The 24,294-nt window shown below is 33.1% G+C and overlaps 3 protein-coding genes across 3 annotated transcripts; 1 reads left to right on the top strand and 2 right to left on the bottom strand.

The window, feature by feature from the left end:
* Nucleotides 1–4,817: 4,817 nt before the first annotated feature.
* TRIADDRAFT_35611 (expressed hypothetical protein) lies at nt 4,818–6,869 on the top strand. Its single transcript, XM_002110820.1, has 4 exons — nt 4,818–4,892; nt 6,111–6,202; nt 6,504–6,608; nt 6,725–6,869. Exons 1-4 carry the CDS (start codon nt 4,890–4,892, stop codon nt 6,810–6,812), a joined length of 288 nt encoding a protein of 95 aa, XP_002110856.1. The 5' UTR covers nt 4,818–4,889; the 3' UTR covers nt 6,813–6,869.
* Nucleotides 6,870–8,164: 1,295 nt separating this feature from the next.
* TRIADDRAFT_54202 (uncharacterized protein) lies at nt 8,165–11,035 on the bottom strand (the record flags this gene model as incomplete). The annotated part of the gene is made up of 6 exons (XM_002110288.1): nt 8,165–8,224; nt 8,933–9,022; nt 9,464–9,532; nt 9,878–9,879; nt 9,973–10,047; nt 10,528–11,035. 6 exons carry the CDS (start codon nt 11,033–11,035, stop codon nt 8,165–8,167), a joined length of 804 nt encoding a protein of 267 aa, XP_002110324.1.
* Nucleotides 11,036–13,061: 2,026 nt separating this feature from the next.
* Nucleotides 13,062–16,038, bottom strand: TRIADDRAFT_54201 (uncharacterized protein; the record flags this gene model as incomplete). Its single annotated transcript, XM_002110287.1, has 5 exons — nt 13,062–13,169; nt 13,810–13,899; nt 14,434–14,502; nt 14,848–15,017; nt 15,498–16,038. The coding sequence occupies 5 exons, from the start codon at nt 16,036–16,038 to the stop codon at nt 13,062–13,064; spliced, it is 978 nt and encodes a 325-aa protein (XP_002110323.1).
* Between the last annotated feature and the right edge of the window lie 8,256 nt (nt 16,039–24,294).

Below are 24,294 nucleotides of genomic sequence, written 5' to 3'. Positions count from 1 at the left end.
CGAATAGACATACACACTAAAATAATAATCAACAAAAAATGTATTTTAATAAATGAATTGTTGTACGAAAAGCAATTGTTTATTGTATTGTACAGAAAGTGTTGCAACATTTCCGCAGTTATATAAGTCAAGAAATAGTAAGACTGAATTGAAGATTAAAGTTACAGTATGCTAATACTATAACTGTGCCAATAATTTATACCCAGGTGATTGGAACATAAAGAGTATTGCCATGATTGTCATCACCTAATAATCTGTAACGAAGGCACGGACACTATCTACAGGTACAAAAATTTCAAATTTCGGGTTTGCGGGGCATTTAATCATTTTGATGTACGCTACATGAAACTGTAACTGTATAATACCGATTATCTTCTGTAAGACGAAAAGATAATATCAATAAAACTTAGGATCTGCTATGATATTGTAACGAATTTGTAATAAAGCCTGCTAGAGATTAGCGATCGTTATAGTCTACAGTCTAGTACAATTTGTAGTCAATTTTTAAAAGTTACAACTAACACTGCATACATGTGCATGCATTGTTAAGATTTTATTTCATATTTATTGAACGTAATTAATTAGGTGAAAAGCGATGATCGGTAGCTAGGAAATATACATGTATTTTAATGATAGAAATACTCTAATCACTACATCAATCACGAAATCGAGGGCCGTTTGATGATTCATTAAAAGCGTTAGCGTCAATCAGGAGTAGGTATAAAAATCATCCGCTTAGTATTATTCATGCATTACTTTCACCGCACCAGAAAATATATAATCTGGTTTAATTGTATTTACTAAGCTTAAATACAGTAGTACGTTGTTAGTGACTGTGAAAGTATAAAATTATTGGGTATAACTGATAATGCTTAACACAAAAGATACCCTATCTCAACATAGCTGTTATGAGCAAGCGAATAACAAAACTACTCCACTTTAACACTTCATACTGCTATCCTTCAACAATTAATCAGGTGCAAGATCATCCTGTAAGAAGTAACACAATTTTTAATTTTACATATCAGCTTTATTTCTAACTGATTTTAAAGCGCTGAACTAGGCAGTGAAAGTGTTTGTCAGCGAACGTAATAGTACTGTTCTCCAAGTCGATAAAAATACGCATACGCCTGTGCCACGCCAATATCGATCTCGCAGAGTAAACTTTAAATTAGTGGCGTTGGATTAATCTCCAGTAGGACAACTGGTAATTTCAGCGATAGTACAGTGGAAACACAGGAATAAACTCGTATAATAGAAATAATTACGCCAACATCGAATAGATCACTTTTTTATAGGTATTCCATTACCTATAGTACTTATTATTCTGTTACTTCATAACAATATTATTGCAATGCTGATCAAGCTTTCTCTCAGATTTACATCTCGGTTGTCCAAGTCGCTCATCATTTCTAATTTCTAATTGTAATACACAGTATGTCTAGACAGAACAATTCTAGAAAGCTAGTCTTTAATTAAATGCTCACTTTTATCCGAGTATAAATTAATGGATATCCATTTTGCAATCTAGACATGATGAGAGGTCTACTGAATGAAAATATTTATATTATTGTGTCTTAGTTGTGGATTGCACGAGCATGTAAGACGATACTCTTTATTTTCTTATATAGCAGTCCTCTAAGCATTCAATACTTCAACCGAGTCAATTTTGAGCGAGTATCAGCTAATCAATGGGATACTCTCTGTTAATCCATGTGTTGCATAACATTATTGAAATCTATATACGCTATATGTAATTATAATTGATGTGTCGTTGTGTAGTCATAGTATAACTAATTGGACATGTATATCTAAATATACGCGTCCATTTAGATATAATGAATACGTGGTGCTATTGTCGTATTAAGATGCAGCACTGTAGGCTAGCATAACATGATGGAGGTTACTATGTATTTAGAGATAGTCTATACTGTACTGTGGAAGATGTGTATTGGTGATATAGCAATGAGTTGGATAGTACTTTGATGCTTAACTCGTTGAATCAAGTTGCGCTTATAAATAGTAGCAGTATAAATAAGCGCCAATTTACGTCAGTCTGTTGGATTTATTTATACAATTACTGTCATCAAGCCTGGAAACATAGCGGATGAAAGTTGGTCGTGTTTGAATGCAGGTCTGCTTGATCGACTATCTCTACTTGAAGCTGTAGCATTTTCTATACCGTATTGAGATATTATTGTTGTCCACAGCTCTATCGCTGGGAATATAGTCAGTGCAAAGTTACTGTATGCCTTCTTGTGGGTACAAAGCTTGATAGCCGAGCGAATTCAACGAACAACGCAGTTTTAATATGATATCAATCAAGGATTGATTTGAAATCGTATCGGCTTTAACCTTGAAAGGAATATTGCAATAGTACAGAGTAAAGCGACTCAACCGTTTGTGCACTATCCTGTTTCGTTTCAATTTGGCTCAATTGAAAACAATGATCGAGATCAAACAAGAAATGACTGTGGAAAATTTCCTATCACAAATAGTCTTCATTTTACTTTCATGATTCAACATTAAGTCTTCTTCAAGGCATTTTATGTATCTCTACATCGATTAAAGGACAGTGAAATAAGTATCATCTATCTTGACTGAGTGAAGTGAAAATACGTCAGTGAAATTTTCAAAGACACAGTGTTTCAGTCTTGCAGGTAGACCTGAGAAAGGTCGGGTTTGAACTGATTGATAAGCTATTTTAGAAATTATCCAGTATAAAAAGAATGTATAATCCTACCATCAATGCCAAAAGTAAGGAAAGGTATCGCATTTTCCCTGGGCTAATTTCAAACCATACGAATCTGGTAGACAGACAGCTTGAAGAAGGAGTCGATGGACAAATAGCAAGCAGATCGATCGATTCAACGTTCTCTTGATGGTCCTTTACGAATTCTAATTAAGGAATACTTGCACTAGTTCGGTCCGGTACGGTACGATAGCTGAAGCTTCTCCACCAGTGCTCTAAACAGTACAATGCGATACCTGCAGCGATCATCAACTCCAGTCAATGACCAATGTGTCCAGTACAGTACAGTACAGTACAGTGGGTAGAATTTCTTTTCAGATACAGTACAGTACGTGTACTGTAAATCACCGCATACTGTATTTTGATGGTTTATTTTTTGCAGTATTTATTATACTGTACAGCAGTGCACCATGGACTACTAGATACTGCTGTACAGTACAGTGTACAGTATACCGGTATACAGTACTGTAGTATCTACTGTACAGTACTGTACAGTATTTTGATGGTTTATTTTGTGGACTATGTACTGTACAGTATACTGTGTACTGTACAGTATACTGTGTACTGTACAGTGTACAGTACTGTACTGTACTGTACTATGGACTACTAGATACAGTACTACAGTACTGTACAGTACAGTGTACAGTATACCGGTATACTATAGTATCTACTGTAGTAGTCCATTGATGGCAGTGTGTACACTCACTGAGTACTGTATAAAAAGTGGAAGACATGGACTATTGAAAGAGTGTATACTGTATAGTAGTGATCAAAAAACAACAAATTGCATCTCATTGGCCCAAATTAAGTATCCGTATCCCACAGTGTACAGTATAGCACTAATTGTAGCGGCTATTTTCTCATCGTGTACGGTGGAAAAGTGCGTACTACAGTACAGCAGTGTAATGACACTGTTGTTTTGGCCAATGAAATGTGATTTCTTGTTTTGGGGTAACTACTGTGTACAGTATCCAGTACCCCTACCAAAAGGTCTTCTTTTCGACTTTTAGTACAGTACCGTACTGTACAGTAGTTCATGGTCTACTGTACAGTATGTAGTCTACTGTACACTGTACAGTACTGTACTGTATGAGTCTACAGTGGTACAGTACTGTACACGTCGACATAATACTGTAGCTGCTACTGTACAGTACTGTACACTGTAACTTGAACAGCCGTCGTTACGGTCAAAGCTTTACAGAACAGAATCTGTACTGTACACTGTACTGTACAGTGCAAATTCTACAGTACAGTACAGTACAGTACAGTACAGTAGCACAATGAACACTACAGTGTACAGTACACGAAAGTACTGTACACTGGGTACAGTACTGATTGATGACAATGCACAAATGCTGTCATACTGTATAGAGACGTCAGCAGCGAATCAAATGCTTACACGTAAAACATGGCCTACTCTAGCATGGAGGATGCTTCCTTTCTAATGTCAACATCGCTTTTTTACTAGAGTAGGTGATTACAGATTGCATTGCATTTTAGACTCGATATCTTCAAGAATTACAAGTGGTATCGCTTGAAATGTTTCAGTCCATAACCTGAGAGATCGAGTAGAAAATAAAATTGAAATGCAATCGGTCTGCTATGTTCGACTGCATGGGAATAATTAGTCTAGTAATACACCTGATCAACAAACCACCGCAACTACTGGAAGAAAAGGTCCCTCTCCTTTTCTTTTAGTAGTTCCTGAACACAACATACTGTACAGTACTGTACTGTAGAGGATGATTACGCTTAGGCTTCCATTTTGAAATTGTTCAACTTGCATAGTTTACTAAGGCAAACCAACCTGTCCGATGGAAAGCAGTCATCTTCAGCCTAACTCTGCACGTCTTGTACTGTATAGTACTGTACAGTGTAGAGTACGGTACACACTACTGTAGCGTGTACTGTACAGATACTGTTGCACTGCGCGTGCACCATGGGGCAATTTCCTCCAACCACGCGTGCGCAATACTGTCCCATGCAAATCAACGAAAACAAGCCTACAGAAGAGCGTTCTCTGCGCGTGCCAGCGTAACGTAGACTACTGAAGTCAAAGTACTCTCACTGATCGATAGGATCCCAATTGAAGACAGCAAAACTTTTTTCTCTCTTGTAAAATATCCAAATTAAAACTATGGTAAGATTTCCTTCATTAGACGTATGAAAACGAATAGAATCTCTTGATGCAATAGATGGATGATTGCATTGAATTTCTCCATTCGAATGTACTATTGAAAAGTGACCCTAACCCCAAGTTAGCGTACTGAATGGGGATAACCACTTTTCAAACAATCGTCATTCAACATTTGAAATTGTACCAAAGCAATGCAAAATCGTTTTACTATCAACCATCAACAGACTCTTGTTACCCATGTAGGATTCAAATTGCTTTGAATCTTACATCATTCATTTCCAATCGATGCCATTTCACTATGGAAATATCAGCTTAACATGTCTTCAATTTGCTTACACCGTACTACAGGAGGACTTGCAATAGAAGCTTTCAAAGTTTTGTTTGACTTTCATCATTCTGATCGCTTTAAAAATTGACGCTTGCCGACCATCAACAGACTCTTGCTACCCATGTAGGATTCAAATTGCTTTGAATCTTACATCATCCATTTCCAATCGATGCCACTTCACTATGGAAAATCAGCTTAACATGTCTTCAATTTGCTTACACCGCACTACAGGATGACTTGCAATAGAAGCTTTCAAAGTTTTGCTTGGCTTTGATCATTCGGATCGCTTTAAAAATTTTCGCGTGCCAACCATCACCCATAATAATCTATTATTTTATATCTACAAATGGTAATCGGTGTAATTTTCAGTTTCCCATGACTGCTATTCGTTTGTTAGTAATGTTAAAGTTCCTGGTTAGAATTTTCCTAAAATTTATCTGCAGTCAACCGGTCGTGAAATGGTATATACGCTTACATACTGTTTATAGTACCCTATATACTGTACTGTACGCGCATACCATTATATATGTTTATACACTGTATTATATACCATTCTCCCCTTCCACAATTCGATCAACGTCAACGACACTCATATTCATGATTGGGCTTATACTATACCTAAATGAATTAGCATTTTTACTTCCAATGCCATGGCAGACCCCTGACTATAAAGCGACAGCGTAAACTTTCCATCAATGCGGTAGTATACAATTGTTACCTTTGAGATTGAAGACTAATCAGTACAGTCACGGAGTCTACATTTCGCACAGTATGCAAAACGCTTAAACCTGACACTACAATTATTTTCTACTGGTATAGATATAACATAGACGTTATTGACTATGATAACTGCAATCTTCACACTTTATAACAAACTCTTCAATCTATTTCAGCCTACTTCGCCTTCTTCTACTTCCGTTGGGTCTGGGAGAGCTGCTGCTGGTGGAAAGTCACCGGTCAAGGGTGCAAGTGGAGTACGCCAAAGGTATTCTGAGTTACAAGATTTTATACGCCTTTTGATAGTATCAATTTGCCACTATTATTTCATACACATGCTGCTAGATAAGCGTACATGACAATATGCGAGTTTAAATCAGATCTAGATTTATTGAAGTTGTGATTTTGAAGCCCTACACGGTTTCGTTGACTTATCAAAAATTGTATGTGCAGTAGTATAGTAGTAGTAGCTGTTATGATGTGAAACGACTGTTAACAGCCTCGATCTTTTGTAGATGTATATACATGTATATAATGACGTAAATATTTACGTTTGTATTTTCAAAAAGAAAACCTACCGGTGGTGGTGCCGGCGGTGCTGCTCCAAGAGTTGGTTCTGCAGGTGCAGCGACATCGTGGAGATTTTTCACGGAAGATTCTCCAGGATTTAAAGTGTAAGTCTGAATAGATATTGCTAAGTGATCCTTTGATCATACTATCGGTAGCGTAGTTTCTTATTCTACTCGTGCAACAACTAAATAATTTGTGTCACTCTTTTTTATATCAACAGAGAGCCTGTGCCAGTTTTAGTCATGAGTATCATATACATTGTTGCTATTTTCTTACTCCATTTATGGGGAAAGTATTCTCGTGGATAAATTGTATGCCAGCAAGAACTGTTATTAATTTTAACCTAATGACGTGATTAATAAATTCTTACTTAAAAAACGATTGGTTTTCTTGGAATAAAAATTATGTATAATTTAGCTTTACGTCACATAATACTGTATTTAATTCTGCTAAAATATGAACGTCGTCTTATAGTAATATATTACGCTTTCATGAATTTTCATCCTATTATTCGTAACATAGTAAAACTATTTTCATGATAGTAGCGCTAAAACTCCAATCATGACCTAACCCTTTACTTCAAGGTAGTATTTAGTCGCTGGATGCGCAGGATTAAACGATAGAACAGGCACAGTCGATCACTGCACTCTTACAGAGTAGAAAAGAAAGCTCATGTCATCTTTTCACCATACATTCGCTAGATAATTTAATCTACTGTACCCTGTTAGAAATCGATACTATACGATGATGCTAAATTTTCGATTTATTATATTAAGTCGGTATTGGTGTTGCATAAATTGTAATACTATGTAACATTAGATTATAGTAAATACAAGTACTGCTTTTTAATCGTGATATGCAGTAGCAACTAATATCTTAACAGAAATCTGATAGATGTTAGCAAGATATCCTATATTTATCTACAATATATTTAGTATTACGCTAATACCGTACATCATAATGTCTAATATCAAATCGCGAAAAGTAGTCACACTATTAATCTCCAGAAGTGACTTTAATATTCTCAAAGAAGTTACTATAGTGAAGGATAAATTAGATTTCATTCTATAAGAAGATCTAAAGCAATGTACAAGTGTTCAGGGGTATGTAGTAGTGAAAATATCAGCTAACAGAGTCTAATTTATATTTAGCCGTATAGAACATAAAGATTAATTCCGATGCGCTATAGAAATATCATATTATTTAAAGTTTAGATATCAAGATAACCTGTAAAAGTAAACTGTAAAGACGAGCTAGTTGTTGCATTACAATTTCCATGATAGTACCTGAAACTATTTAAGGCTCAGTAAAACAACTACAAACAATAGAATATTGCTTGATATTCAAATTTGGGACAAAAAATTATGTTCTAAATTTTAATTATTTAAAGCGACTTTTAAAATATACGTCGTGTAAACAGAGTATAGCTTAAAGATATACGTATAGTATAGTTTATATAAAATACGCTATTACGATAAAATTAAGATAGGTTTAGTGATAATCCTTAAGTAATTAATTAATATAATAACCATCTAAATAGTTTATTAATGAGTTGATATAAACTTGTTTTCGTCTTAAGTAGTAACAGTATTTTTTCCTCGTAACTGTAACTTCAGAAATTGTAAACCCTTTGTAAGTGCTCACGAGAATCTTAATTCGTTTAAGCCTTTCCATGTAGCTGCGCTAAAAGAAAGAAGTAGGTAACAAAAATACCTAGCAACTTTAGAAAAAATAAAATATAAAATAAAGATTACTATCGCGTTATCAAAGACATCTGTAAAGATATAGACTACAGTTACAGAAGACCTAGTAGTTTAACAACTAATTAATTACATATATCATTCATTTTACGTTATTCTAATAAGTGATAATCGACAGTATAATCATGCGAATCTAGAAAGATAGATAGCCCAGCCGATTTAACATATCGTATACTGTATACTTGATATGTTGGTAATATTGTCTGTCATTCACGCGCTATTATATTTTTATATGTACAATAGTACATATACGCGTATACTGAGCTTTAATGCAACAATCTTAAAACTGCTTTATTAGATAATAGTATAACTGAATGTAAGTAATGAGTCTTCTTTAATGTTTAGATTAAGGTCGAAGTGTAGTATAATTAATTAATTAATATCAATATTAGCTGTAATCTGTGCTGTATATTAATAGCTATATAAGATAGCTGCCACAGTAAAGATAACTAAATCCAACATATTTATCAATAAAGAAACTATAACGGGTTAATGGGTAAGTACGGCAAGTAACCTCGTGAGTTCTTTACATACTATAGATTTAAGCTGCGATATCTCGCCGATTATAAAAATATAAATAGTAACGAGAAAGAATTGTAAATAGAGATCTGAAAAATGTATCTAGTTAGTTGTAATAATACATCTAAAGAATTATCTGTAATACCTACCGTTAAAATCAAAGATCTTGTTATCACAAACATTCCAACAACGCTGATACCAATGGGTTCTCCCAGAAGGCGAGACTCAAATAGGAGCAACTGCAGAAAATTGAATTTTAGTAGATTAGCTTGAAAGAAATATTACTTATTTGATTTTATACATTTACAAACGGTCGTTAATAAATCGCTACCAACTATAGTACATATAGAAAATATATTAAGTTATTGATATACTATACTGTAAGTAATATAGATGAGATATAATCAATAATTTTCACCACTAGATATTGCAGAGTGTAGAATGTTACTATTCTATCTCTGTTTACTTCAGCTGTATTAGCGTAGTTAACTATACATAGCCAATTTATTATAATTAATAGAAAATAAAAGTAATTTTACTGATAAGCTACATACGATAATGTTATGAGTGACTGCGAAATAGTACAATACGACATAAAGTAATATGTTTACAGTATATACTTTAACTTGATTTTATGTTATTACTTATGTAGAAATTTCGATAACTATATAAAAGCTTACCTCTGCTAATCCGTCGTTACCAATATTTCGAGTTTGTAGAGAGTATAACACTGATATTGGAGAATGTGCCTAAGAATATTTATTACGATAAAATACCATTAAATCAAATCTAGCGTAACGGAATACTAAGCGATAAATCTTAGTTACTTCGAAAGGGAAGTCGAAATCGTCTAAATTTAGATAACAATTTTACGAGTCTATTTACATCATTATTCAAGTTTTTGTATTTCTATGTTTAATACATTTAACAATATTATAAGTATTGATTATATAGATACAAATCGATAACATGATAATTTAGTGTATTGTAAGCGTACTCGTTCTTGACGAACTTCGAATTCGTATATATTGAAATAATAATAGAGAATAAACTTCATCGTATTACTTGTTTAGTGTAATATTGTTATACTGTACCTCTGCATTAAGAATAGAAGCAACCCATGAAATTATTATAGTCATACCAGTAGTAGCAATGAACCATATTATTAGTATAATGTTCATTAACAAACCATTTACGCTCCAGTTAAAAATTAGGCGATATAAATTAAAGCAAGCTATTGCAAGGTTTGTAACGTATAAGTAACCTATAAATAATGAGAAAGTATCTGAAAGTAATTCTGTTATAACACAGTACGCTTGATGTTGTTCTCGATAAATCGCTAGAGTCCGGATAATATCGCTGTTATTCCGTAGAATCGCCTTTTTAAAGCGTTTAGTTAAGGTATGGAATTTATGGGCCATTATCAAGCAGCATAAACAAAATAGAACCATTGGATAGATCCATGCTATTGTACAATAGACGTGAATTGCAAATATGTACACGTAGGGAAAGACAGTAGAATTTTGCCATGGACTATTTATCACATCCATTACAACTCTCAATTCTGTAATTGGACCAAATTGAGAGAATATAGGAAACACGATATTAATAGAGGCAAAGATCGTCGCCGGAATCAGAAAATAGATACATCGTTTTCTAGTATAACGCCCGATACAAGCTAAAAAGTCTTGACATTCGTTACTTTGTATCTTACTAATGTGCTTAAAGAGTATCGGCAACTTACGATGGCACATATAATAATAAAGAGATACATTGCCTGCTACTTGGAAAAGCCATAGAACGTATAATATAACAAATGGCATCCAAGATGTATTTTGATATGTAAAAATATTAGCCCAGAATCGTCCTGTATTGATCCATAGCACAAGGCAAACCGCCAAGCCATAAATTCGTAAAGGCGTGAAAAAAGTCTTTCTTGATCGCTTCTTTTTTAGTTGACAGTCGGCTAACATTGAAGTTCGATGTTCACGATTCGAATAATAGATGCCAAATACTTTTAATATGCATAAAATTGGTTTAATAGCGATGATAATTGGATCGTTAGAATTTGTAATAGGTCTGATGCCGTCGTCAATGCCAAATCTATTATTGCTATTTTCCGTGTCTACGTTATTTTCAAGGGATGATCTTGTAGAAATATGACGAGCTATAGTCCCACTTTTATCCGAATTTTTTCGATCTTCATTTATGTTAAGTGGAACTATATCATTACTAAATTTATTCGATTTCATTTTGTTGTCGCTTTCTGCAACTATATAGAAGTGTGAGTTAAAGTGATTTACGAAGGGTCGTAATGACTGATTATTGTTTCATCAATTTATATAGGCTCGAAATCTTATCTATAAAATTAGATAATAAGCAATTTTAACTTCTAAACAATAGTTTTTATCTCCTGAAAATCGACACTTAACAATGGTTTAGATTAAATTGTTCGTTTTAATGAGTATACTTATAGCTGTTTTACCTGTAATAAAGGGATAGACTGTCCAAATGCACTGATTTCAAATTTAATACTGTTACATGCTATATATTGGAAACAATACAACATTAGTAAATTTAATGTTGCCGCAAATACCGTATGCCATACAGGTCTGTATTTCACTGCTAAAGAATTATAAATTGACAAGCGCTCAATTATACAGTAGTTCATTATGATAAATTATTCTACTATTCATGACATAATACAGTACTCGTATGAACAAAAGTTTTTAATACTTGTAGGATAATAATAACATGGTTATTGTGCACCAGTATATACCGTAGTGTTTTGCTATGATTCAGTGATTAGGTGTCTTGTTAATTATCACGTTCTCATAAGTTCCTGTAGTCTAGGTGACTGAATCATAAAATGCAAGTATTGAAAGCGTAGTCTATTGTTCTATATGTGCAGCAATTTAAATAATTAATGACACCCATTTTTATATCAACAGAGAGTCTGTGCCAGTTTTGGTCATGAGTATCATATACATTGTTGCTATTTTCTGATTCCATTTATGGAGAAGTATTGTCGTAGATAAATTGTATGCCAGCAAGAACTGTTATCAATTTTAACCTAATGACGTGATTAATTAATAAATTCTCAGTTAAAAAACGATTAAATTTCTTGGAATAGAAATTATATAGCTTTACGCGAAAGCATTACATGATACTGTAATTAATTCTGCGAAATATGAACGTCGTCTTACAGTAGTATGTTTCGTATTTTATGCTTTCATAAATTTTTGTCCTCTCATTCGTAACATAGTAAATTTATTTTCATGATGGTAGCGCAGAAACTGCAATCATAGCCTAACCCTTTACTTCAGTTTCGTGCTTAGTCTTAGATATGCGAGGCTAAACGAAAGAACAGGCACAGTCGATCACTGTACTCTTACAGAGTAGAAAAGAAAGTTCATGTCATCTTTTCATTATACATTGGACGGATAATTTAATCTACTACACGATGATACCAAACTTTCGATTTATTGTATTACGGTACATCGGTATTAGTATTGCATAAATTGTAATGCTGTGTAATGTTAGTTATGATAGTAAAGACAATTGCTGCTTTTAATTGCAATATGCAGTAGTAACTAATATCCTAACAGAAATCTGATAGACATTAGCAAGATATCTTGTATTTCTCTACAGTATATATGGTGTTACTCTAGATACCGTACGTCATAATGTCTTTAATATAAAATCATAAAAAGTAATCACAGTTTTTTGTCTCCAGAAATGACTTTAATATTCTCGAAGAAGTTAGTATAGTGTAGGATAATCCAGATCTACAGCAATGTACAAGTGTTTAGGGTTACGTGGTGATAAAAATGTCAGCTAACAGAACCTAATCTGTACTTAGAAGCATAGAACATAAAGATTAGTTCTGATATTCTATAGAAATATCATATTATTTAAAGTTTAGATACCAAGATAATCTGTAAAAGCAAACTGCAAAGACGAGCTAGTTGTTGCATGACAACTTCCATGATAGTACTTGAAACTTTTTAAGGCTCGGTAAAACAACTACAAACAGTATTTTAGTGCTTGATATCCAAATCTTGGACAAAAAATTATGTCTCTAAATTTTAATTATTTAAAGCGATTTTTAAAATATACGTCGTGTAAACAGAGTATGACTTAAAGATATATGTACAGTTTATATAACATACGCTATCACGACAATAAAATAGATTTATTAAAAATCCTATAGTAGTCAATTCGTGTAATAGTCATCTAAATAGTTTATTAATGAGTTGATGTAAACTTGTTTTCGTCTTAAGTAGTAACAGTATTTTTCCTCGTAACTGTAACTTCAGAAATTGTAAACCCTTTGTAAGTGCTCACGAGAATCTTAATTCGTTTAAGCCTTTCCATGTAGCTGCGCTAAAAGAAAGAAGTAGGTAACAAAAATACCTAGCAACTTTAGAAAAAATAAAATATAAAGATTACTATCGCGTTATCAAAGATATCCGTAAAGATACATATTACAGTTACAGAAGACCTAGTAGTCTAACAGCTAATTAATTACATATATCATTCATTTTAACCTAATCTGATAAACGATAATTGACAGTATAATCATGCGAATCTAGAAAGAGACTCAGGCTTACCGACTTAATACTCCTATATTATATACGTACTATGTAATTATATACTTATACGTAATGTATACTAAGTTTTGATGCCACAATCTTAAAATCACTTTATTGGGTAATGGCGTAACTGAATGTATGTAATGGATCTTTTCTAATATTTTAAGTTAAGGTCGAAATAGAATTAATATTAATATTAGCTGCAGTCCATATCGCCTATTAGTACCTACATAAGATAGCTACCGCAGTAAAGACAACTAAATTCAATCCCATATATTTCTCACTAAAGAAACTATACTGTAGACATAAACTGCGATATCTCGCCCATTATATAAATATAAACAGTAATGAGAAAGAATTGTAAATAGAGATCTGAAAATGTACCTAGTTGGTTGTAATAATACATCTAAAGAAATGTAGGTAACACTTACTGTCAAAATCAAAGATCTTGTTATCACAAACATTCCAACAATACTGATACCAATGGGTTCTGCTAGAAGGCGAGACTGAAATAGGAGCAACTATAGAAAATTGAATTTTATTAGAATTTTACTAGATCAGCTTTAAAGAAATATTACTTATTTAATCTTATACAGTTATAAACGATCGTTAATAAATTGCTACCATCTACATATAGACAATATCTTGAGTTATTGATTGTAGTGTATTTAGATTTCACTGTAGTCTGTAACATATTCTTAATTAAATATAGACATCTTGTATTATACCGAATATAGATAGCTTTACAGTCTATTTCAATTATACTCAAATATAGTTTGTTATGTTAATTTATTTATAGCGCCTACAGTCTTCACTGTTTCCTACAATCATTTGCTATTACTTTGTCTGCATATTCAATACTGGTAATGCATTAGCTAATTTATTATAATTAATAGAAAATAAAAGTAATTTTACTGATAAGCTACATACGATAATGTTATGAGTGACTGCGAAATAGTACAATACGACATAAAGTAATATGTTTACAGTATATACTTTAACTTGATTTTATGTTATTACTTATGTAGAAATTGCGATAACTATATAAAGCTTACCTCTGCTAATCCGTCGTTACCAATATTTCGAGTTTGTAGAGAGTATAACACTGATATTGGAGAATGTGCCTAAGAATATTTATTACAATAAAATACCATTAAAGCAAATCTAGCGTAACGGAATACTAAGCGATAAATCTTAGTTACTTCGAAAGGGAAGTCGAAATTGTCTAAATTTAGATAACAATTTTACGAGTCTATTTACATCATTATTCAAGTTTTTGTATTTTTATGTTTAATATATTTAACAATATTATAAGTATTGATTATATAGATACAAATCGATAACATGATAATTTAGTGTATTGTAAGCGTACTCGTTCTTGACGAACTTCGAATTCGCATATATTGAAATAATAATAGAGAATAAACTTCATCGTATTACTTGTTTAGTGTAATATTGTTATACTGTACCTCTGCATTAAGAATAGAAGCAACCCATGAAGTTATTATAGTCATACCAGTAGTAGCAATGAACCATATTATTAATGTAATGTTCATTAACAAACCATTTACACTCCAGTTAAAAATTAGGCGATATAAATTAAAGCAAGCTTTTGCAAGGTTTGTAACGTATAAGTAACCTATAAATAATGAGAAAGTATCTGAAAGTAATTCTGTTATAACACAGTACGCTTGATGTTGTTCTCGATAAATCGCTAGAGTCCGGATAATATCGCTGTTATTCCGTAGAATCGCCTTTTTAAAGCGTTTAGTTAAGGTATGGAATTTATGGGCCATTATCAAGCAGCATAAACAAAATAGAACCATTGGATAGATCCATGCTATTGTACAATAGACGTGAATTGCAAATATGTACACGTAGGGAAAGACAGTAGAATTTTGCCATGGACTATTTATCACATCCATTACAACTCTCAATTCTGTAATTGGACCAAATTGAGAGAATATAGGAAACACGATATTTATAGAGGCAAAGATCGTCGCCGGAATCAGAAAATAGATACATCGTTTTCTAGTATAACGCCCGATACAAGCTAAAAAGTCTTGACATTCGTTACTTTGTATCTTACTAATGTGCTTAAAGAGTATCGGCAACTTACGATGGCACATATAATAATAAAGAGATACATTGCCTGCTACTTGGAAAAGCCATAGAACGTATAATATAACAAATGGCATCCAAGATGTATTTTGATATATAAAAACATTAGCCCCGAATCGTCCTGCATTAATCCACAGTAAAAAACAAACCGCTAGGGAATAAAGTCGCAAAGGAGTGAAGATAGTTCTTCTTGTTCGTTTCTTTTTTAGTTGACAGTCGGCTAACATTGCACTTCGGCAGTCGTCATAATGCGTATCGATAACATTACTGTTATCTGGAACCGAATAGTACACGCCAAATACTTTTAATATGCATAAAATTGGTTTAATAGCGATGATAATTGGATTGTTAGAATTTGAAACTGATCTGATGCCGTCATCAACGCCAAATCTATTATTACTATTTTCTGTGTCTACGTTATTTTCAAGGGATGACCTTGTAGAAGTATGATAAGTCACAGTACCATTTTCATTCGAACTTTCTCGATCTTCGTCTATACTGGCTAAAACTATATCGTTACTAGATCTTTTCGATTCCATTTTGTTATCGCTTTCTGCTACTATAGCTGCCGAGATGGAAATATGAGCTGAAGTGATTTGCGAAGGAGTGTAATGGCTGATTATTTTTTTATCAATTTAATGAATTTATATAGACTCACAATCTTATCTATTAAATTAGACGTGTACAATGTTAACTTGTAAACAATAGTTTCCATTATCTAAAAGTCGACACTTAACAATGGTTTGGATTAAATTATCGGTTTTAATGAGTATAGTTATAGTTGTTGTACCTGTCACGAAGTGATGGACTGTCCACATGCACTAATTTTAAATTTATTACTTTTGCACGCTATATATTTACTTCACTGCTAAAGTATTCTAAATTGACAAGCGCTCAAATGCTCAATTACGCAGTACCAGTAGTTCATTACGACCAACTGTTCCTCTACGGGAGTGTATGGATAAAATAGAGCATATTGTCATATAAATTATCCTGTACTGTGTGATTCTATATCATTATTCATGATATAATAGTAATAAAATACAACATGAACAATAATTTTACAATACTTGCAGAATAATAATAATATACGAAATTAGTATGCGCCATTATCTACCGCAGTATTTTGCTATGATTTAGTAATTAGGCATTTTATTAATTATTACATTCTTATAAGTTCCGACAGTCTATAGACTATGTGACTAAATCATAAAATGTAAAGTATTAGGAGCATTTCTTATTCATCCAAAATAGGGAAAGTAGTCTCGTAGATATAATTGTATACCAGCAAGAATTGTTATTAGTTTAAACCTAACAGCATGATTAACAAAGTCTCAGCTAAAAAAACGATTGGATTTCTTGGATTAGTAACTATTAACAACGTAGCTTTACGTAAAAAGATCATATAAATTATGACATAATACTCTATTTAATAGCTGATATTATTATCGCTCACGGTCATGGAAGATGCTTTAATAAAAGTTAAATATTCTTATGAAACCGATGAATGTTATTTTTGGTACTTGAGCTTAATATCGTGGTATCTGAAAATTTGTTCCGCATATTGTACGCGAGCGAGTTTTAACGTATGATCCGTTGATCAGGATTAAAATATTTCTCTATTTGTATTCTAAAATCGATACGTGCATTAATAATTCCAAAACGATAGATGTATCTATGCTATATAATACAATATGAACTTTTTGAAAAAATTAAATATAAATGCGTTTTATAAGTTTTTAGAGTCTGCCCCTGAGATTATTACATCATCAATCTTTCACAAAAAGGACAAGATCAACTAAAACAGAGAAAGTCACCACGTTCTTAATAGTCAAAAACTTTACAATTAATGTCGAGAGGTAGTTAACATAATTGGTAAATTTATAAAGCAATAGTAGATAAAATGTGCTTCTTTATTCTCAATCATTCGCAATTTATTATCTTATGGATATGCCCTAGTTGGCAGTTACAGTATTACAAAATTACAGATTTCAGCTAGCTTCCATCTTCTTTTACCACCATTACACATACTTTTTAGCGGTTAAAAATACAATTGGCAATTTATCGTGTTAAAATTAGAGACTGGATAGATTTCAGTTAATATCCATTTGTCTTTGCTCTCAATTGCTTGCATGCTATTATGGACTTTAAATAATCGATATCAAGTTATAATTATACGCTTAATTGTTGCAAGATTATAACCGCAGGTGATAAAATAGTTTCTAAGTTAGTTTTCATCATTCAGCCATTTAGACCGCCAATACTGAGGAGAACGCGATAATTAAAGTATCACTTAATCACGATATCATTGTAAAAACACGACAATATAGTATAAACTAGCATGCAGTGATTATGTTATTATCATTCTGCAAACATCGTGATGTTACATTGACTCGCAAATTTATTATTATCAAAAGGACAATTTCAACTTTCTTTCAAGGTAACTGAGTTTTGTCGCTTAATATTCTATTATGCTAGATTCGTTAAACGGGATCATATTCTAATAAATGGATTTAGGTGCATTCTTCTGTAATAGTATTATATGCTCTATACAAACTTGAAACCTTGATAACGACAGATTAGCAGGGGTAGGCTATTGTATGGAATGTTGAAATTTCTATATAGCAAATACAGAAATGTAAAATCGGCCTAAAAGTATAGAAGTATCTTTCCGTGTTATTTTGTAGTCACTTATAATACTGTCCTACGTAGTTTGTCTGTAAAATTGCTTTAATCGTTCAATAATTAATTGGCTAATACATTACGAAGTATGTTAGCGTTTGATATTTTCATAGTGTATTTAAAGACGCTAGTATTAACTACATACTTGTATGTATAGTAGTAGTTTTACGACGAAAGATCATAATATTAATTAATTACACTACCTAAATACGCGAACTGATTCGAAATAAAATAGCGGCATTCTGTACTCTCCAATATCCAGTAATCAAAATGAAGTATTAAGTCTCGTCTGTTTTATTTTCACTACATCAATAACTCAAGATCGTATCTATCTGTACTTGGTAGTTGTTTATTAACGACTGTTTGCAAATGAATAAAATCAACAAGAAACTTTTCTTTTTAGTTAGTCTAATAAAATTCAATTTCCTATAATTATCGCTATTGCAATCTTACCTTCTAAGAGGGCCCATTGGTATCAATGTTATAGGACTACTTGTGATCACAAAGCCTTTGAATTTTAGCCTTAAATAGTAATTCTTGAACTGTACTATTACAATTATCTATGTTCATTTTTAGGTTTCATTTACTATCCTTTCTCATTACTGGTTATATCTTCATAATCTACAAGATATGTAGTTTAAATCTGCATTAAGCAAACGATTTACTATGCAGTTATTGTTGTGCAGCATAGATTGCTGCTAATATTAATTAATTATACGTATCCCGATTGTAACTTACAATAGAATAAGATTTTTAGATATATTCAATAGTATTAGTACCAAATAAAATGAGTTTAGAATTGTGCTACCAAAACCTTGAGTATATATGAATATCTGCATGATAACGCAAATACAATATGACAAATATCATCAATATATTGTATACAAGTGTTCAGTATATAATATTCTAAGTCAGCTAGCCTGCCTATATTTCTGGATCCACGCGACTGTCGCATTATAGGTTATCATAAAAAACAGAAATGAATGATGATAAATTAGCTATTAAACTGTTAGCTTTGCTGCAAATATAATCTTTATCTTCACAGATATCCTTGATGAAGTGATAGCAATCTTTATTTCATGTTTTATTCTTTTCTCGAGCTACCTACTTCCTCCTCTTAGCGATTTTAAATAGAAAGACTTGCGACGTATTCAAATTCTCGTAAATTCTTACAAATGGTTACGATCTCTAAAGTTACAGTTGAAGAATAAAAAATGTCTGATTACTGAAAACGGAAACAAGATTTTATCAATTCTTTAGTGTTATAAAGTAAAGTTACCATTTAGAAGACTATTATATTAATTAATTAATTAATTACCGGTAATTATTTGGGTTCGTCAGTTGTGACTAAATTTATTTTCTGTTGTAATAACGCATTTTAGATAAACTACGTGTAAAGTTTTAGCTATTCCCTATTGCATAACATGCGTGCTTGAACGTTGTCTAAATGACTAGAAATTTAGGATGTAATTTTCTGCCTAAGATCTGAATAGCTAGAAACAGAATCTTTGCTTTACTTTTCTAATTATTTTACCGAGCTTTTAGAGTTTCTGCTACTTTCATTTAAGTTATAATGCAGTAGTATATATTAAAATAAAATGTACTTTAAAATTCTTCTAAATAAAACTTCGCATCAATGATATTATCTTTAAAATGTAGTTTTCCATTGAATACAGAAATAATTTCATACTATTAGCTGGTTGTTGCAATTCCTTTATGTCTGAACTTCAAGCAGTACATATACGATAGGGACTCTGTACTTAAGAAAATGGGGTCTCTAATGTACGATGTCTAAATAGCATATTGGAATTAATCTGCATATATTACATGGATATAAACTAATCTGTTCTCTTGGTTGATATTTTCACTACCACATTTTCGTAACTATTCATCACATAGCGCTGAATATTTTTACAATGTATTAGATCTTCCTATAGATTAAGGATCTGAACTATTCTTCATTATAGCAACTGCTTGGAGAACATTAAAATCATTTCTAGATGCAAAAGTGCTAAATACTCTTTATGATTTTGTATTAAAGACATATTGCGTACTACAGTAATACTAACTATACTGTAGATGGATAGAGGATATCTTAATAAAGTTTGTCGGGTTTCTATTTGGATATTAGTGGCTACCATAAATTTACGATTAAAAAAAGTACATGTATTTACTATATCTAATATTCCGTATTAATACAGTCTATGCAACGACTCAATACCACTCTTGTGTGATCTCTTCTATCATGTGCCAATGACGACCTAACAAAAAATCGAAAATTCAGAATCACTAGATCTAGTTCCAACTGAGTGAATTACAGTAAACTATCCAGCAAATGTACAGTATAGTAAATAGATGATATCGATTTTCTTTTATACACTGTGAGTAAAATAATCAATCGACTTTACTAAGTCTGTCCATTAAGCTTATTTATCCAGCAATTTAAGATTATATGCTTGAAATAGGCGGTGCTAAATTGAGTGTAAAAGTTGAGGTTATGGTCACAATTACTGAACTACTGTTGTGAAATAAATTTACTACATTTACAAATAAAAGGACAAAAAATTTGAAAAAGCATAAAATACGATATATGCTAGTGTAAGGCGAAATAATTCTTTTAGAATTAATACGAAGGTGGAAAATGGAACTAGTATGTCATTGGACGTTGATGAACTCATCAGTAGGATCAACCAAGTGGCATAGATCACGAGAAAAATGGCTACAAGTTATAGTATTAGCTTGAGTTTTACGAAACTGTCAAGGGCCTCGATACACCATTATCATCCGTTATTATATCTTGAGCCTTTCCTTCTGTGGAGGAAAGTAACTATAGACTTATGATCACTAGAAAAAAACAAGTTTTGGTTTGTGGTTTAAATAAATAAATAATAATCGAATACACAGCAAGGGTATCCCTAACAGATAGAAAGTTACAGTACAGTACTACTTTGTTTATGTTGTTTTGCTAGAATTGTGGAGGTAATTTAATTTTCTTCTACCTCCATGGCTAAAATAATAACTATGGAAGACTTTTGAACCAGTCCAGTAAAAAGCATTGAAGTATTGAAAGCAGGGCTTTCTCTTCATGATTGATAATACGCTTATTTCGTTCACAGTACTGATGGTACTGTGAACGAAGTGCAATCCGATCTTCCTTGGAAAGTACACTAGTACATTCAAAGTCTTGTCTTATAAGCAAGACATGTATTCGCTTGTTCTATTTTAGAAGGCGCTGGCATGGACTACTAAAGGGATGTAGGGGAATGTCCCCGCTAGTAATATAATGAATGACTTTATGAATTCATGTACGTCTCTGTAGAACTATGTAGAACTATACAATATACAGTTATACACCATACTATTTATTTAGTAGTATATGTTGATCAAAGTAAAAAGAAAGAAACCTGGCATGTACACTGTATAATTATTCTATAGTACAATATTGCCACTATTACTATTACTGTCTTTTTATGCCACTGACTGCCGAATAAACTCTCCGTTATAAATATTTCATCCTCAACCTGTTTTCACAATCCTTGTGAATCAGGACGATCAAGGTAAGGAAGAATTGTAGACTGCTAACTTACCTCACTCAGTATGGGAGCAAGGTGTCGCCAGTCAAGTCATACTGAAGACTGTACAGTAAGATTTGACACGGTAGCTTCATACTGTATAGTATTGAACCATCACAGATTGATAGTTGGTTAGTATCCTATCATGACCACTACTCCAACCTACTCAAAAGAAGGAAAGAGAGGAAGGCGAAACGATCGTTCAATGTACTAATGATCATTGAGAGGCTGATTATTTTAATGGTCATTTTAGCTGTATTGCATGTCTGCAGCAGTACACTATACACCGGGAACGAGGAAAAGGATAAAGCCCCCCCTCCATATTATTTTGTACCGAAAGTGGTAAGCTGTCCCTCTCTTTCTTTTCAGTAGTCTCTGATCCAGTACAGTGTACACTGTACAGACAGTACTGTACAGTATGACCCTGTTGCGACGTCCAAAAAGTGACACCGACAACCATAGTGTGGATAGTCTACTACAGCACATTACACTGTACTACACAGTGTAATGTACTGTAGACCCGTTTCAAAGTGATTGTACTTGACTGTACACAGAAGAACAATGAATGACAGATTGATATGAATGCAAGAAAAAAACAAATCATCACGTGATCGATGGCGAACTACTTTTTAGCTACGCGGGAGGTCGTCAATCAAAGCAGTTGTTGTTGTTTACCGTCGAATGTTCAACACGCCATGTGACATTGCTTTCTGGCAATCAAATCAAATAAAACAAATTAATACTCAATTACCTTTTCATGTTCGATCCTTGTAAACAAGTGTGGGGTTCCATACTTTATACCGTAAAATCATCCATTTCCTTATAGTCATTAATATGGCCTACAGCCCAATTTACGGACCGCAAACAGAGGCATAAGGCTTTCCAGCTAGCAGTTTACTACAGTCAGCAAGGGATGACGTGTTAGTTTGCAAGGGTGTGATGGTAGCGAAGTGAGCGCAGATTAATTGCTACATAAGGTACTCTGTAGCCTGTAGTGACATATCAATACTTGTACTTGCGTGTGTATATCTATATATATGCTGTAGATCGCATTCATAGAGACACCAGTTACCTCCAAGTCTTTGCTTTCGACTTGCGGCTTCTTCAAATTGAACATTTTTTTTCTCATGACATTGGATAAGAAAGAAATTAGGAAAACACTGCTGTGCAATGTACACAGTACAGTACTGTACACAACAGTCTCGAGTGTACAGTATGTGTAATTGTGTATCCATGACTTACCATTGTGTATCCCTACAGCGGTAAATGATGGATCACAACATTCCCAACAAACTATTTTTGTAGTAAAGTCCTAATCTATACAGTAGTGGATCATGATTGCAGTTGAATGATTCAACTTGAAAATTAATCACGGGCCAGTCAAAAATAACTCGTGATTTACTGATCGCAGTTTACCGTACGTACGTTTCAAGGTTTCTCTAGTTTACCAGTTGCCGAGGCGGACACACACTCAGTATGGCATTGTGTACATTAAAGTGATTGTACACAAGCTGGATGTTGATGCTCGGTTTCATGGCCCACGGTAGCATACATGATATCAATACTGTACTCAAAAATGACCAACTCACTGTACATGCGGCAATCACGAATTCATCAGTAATCTAGATAAACTCAATATCTAGCTTTACTCATACTTTACTATGGTCCATTTCTAATAAGGACAAGATACTTCGATTAGCGACCACAGTCATAGACTTGAATGTTTTCTTTCCCTTACAAAATTTCAACATTACGGTCCGGCACGTACAGTACAAAGTGTCGGAGAAACTTGTACGTATTTAAACCAAAGCAAAATCAAAAAGTATGTACAGAACTTGAACAAATTGCATGTCAAGCCATAGAGCAGAAATCCAATAACACGAATCCATCGTTATAATTTGCGTACGATATCGAATTTCAAAGCCATTCTTGATTAAAGTACTGTATTCCGATTGCGATAGTACTAAGGGAAAAATGAAGGTTTTGTACAGTACTGTAGGCGTTGTACTGTACACGCTCGATTTGTAATCGATTATCAAACAAGTTTAGCGGTCAACAAGATGCACTATTGCTTGTCAACTATTTTTTGATGGTAATCAATAACTTTTGCGTTGAACCGATGAAAGAACCTGTTGAGGGAGTGTAGAATAACTTTAAAGACGGCCCACTGTCCAAAAAAATGATCATAAACTGCCTTCAAACTGCAGTACTGTACAGTGTACAGTACAGCAGGTTTCTCCTCCAAGCTTTTGATTGTACTGTACAGTATATTGCTTGCTTATCTCGGTGAAATACTGTACTGTACAGTACAGTACTGTACATCGGCAACAATAAGAAATCCGTAGGTAGTCAGCGTCCGTCAATAGGGCTCCGTCTTGTTGGCTATCATATTATCATGTTATACAGTATTCAAGGAAATGGAGGAAAAGTCTCCGCAATGCAATCCTTGTTGGCATAACAGTACCCAGTAGAGTAAGTTAACTGGAGTACAGTAGTCCAGTCGTTGCGCCACGGTACAGAATATGGACAGTCAAGTAGGCT

The sequence above is a fragment of the Trichoplax adhaerens genome, genomic scaffold (assembly GCF_000150275.1).
Source record: "Trichoplax adhaerens TRIADscaffold_3 genomic scaffold, whole genome shotgun sequence".
NCBI classification, from domain to species: domain Eukaryota; kingdom Metazoa; phylum Placozoa; class Uniplacotomia; order Trichoplacea; family Trichoplacidae; genus Trichoplax; species Trichoplax adhaerens.
This window is presented reverse-complemented; position numbering and strand designations above follow the sequence as displayed.

What these genes read in the sequence shown, in the direction of transcription:
- TRIADDRAFT_35611 (XM_002110820.1), top strand. An exon ending in GCAAGTGGAGTACGCCAAAG is followed by an intron (nt 6,203 to 6,503) that starts GTATTCTGAGTT and finishes ATTTTCAAAAAG; the next exon opens with AAAACCTACCGGTGGTGGTG. An exon ending in GATTCTCCAGGATTTAAAGT is followed by an intron (nt 6,609 to 6,724) that starts GTAAGTCTGAAT and finishes TTATATCAACAG; the next exon opens with AGAGCCTGTGCCAGTTTTAG.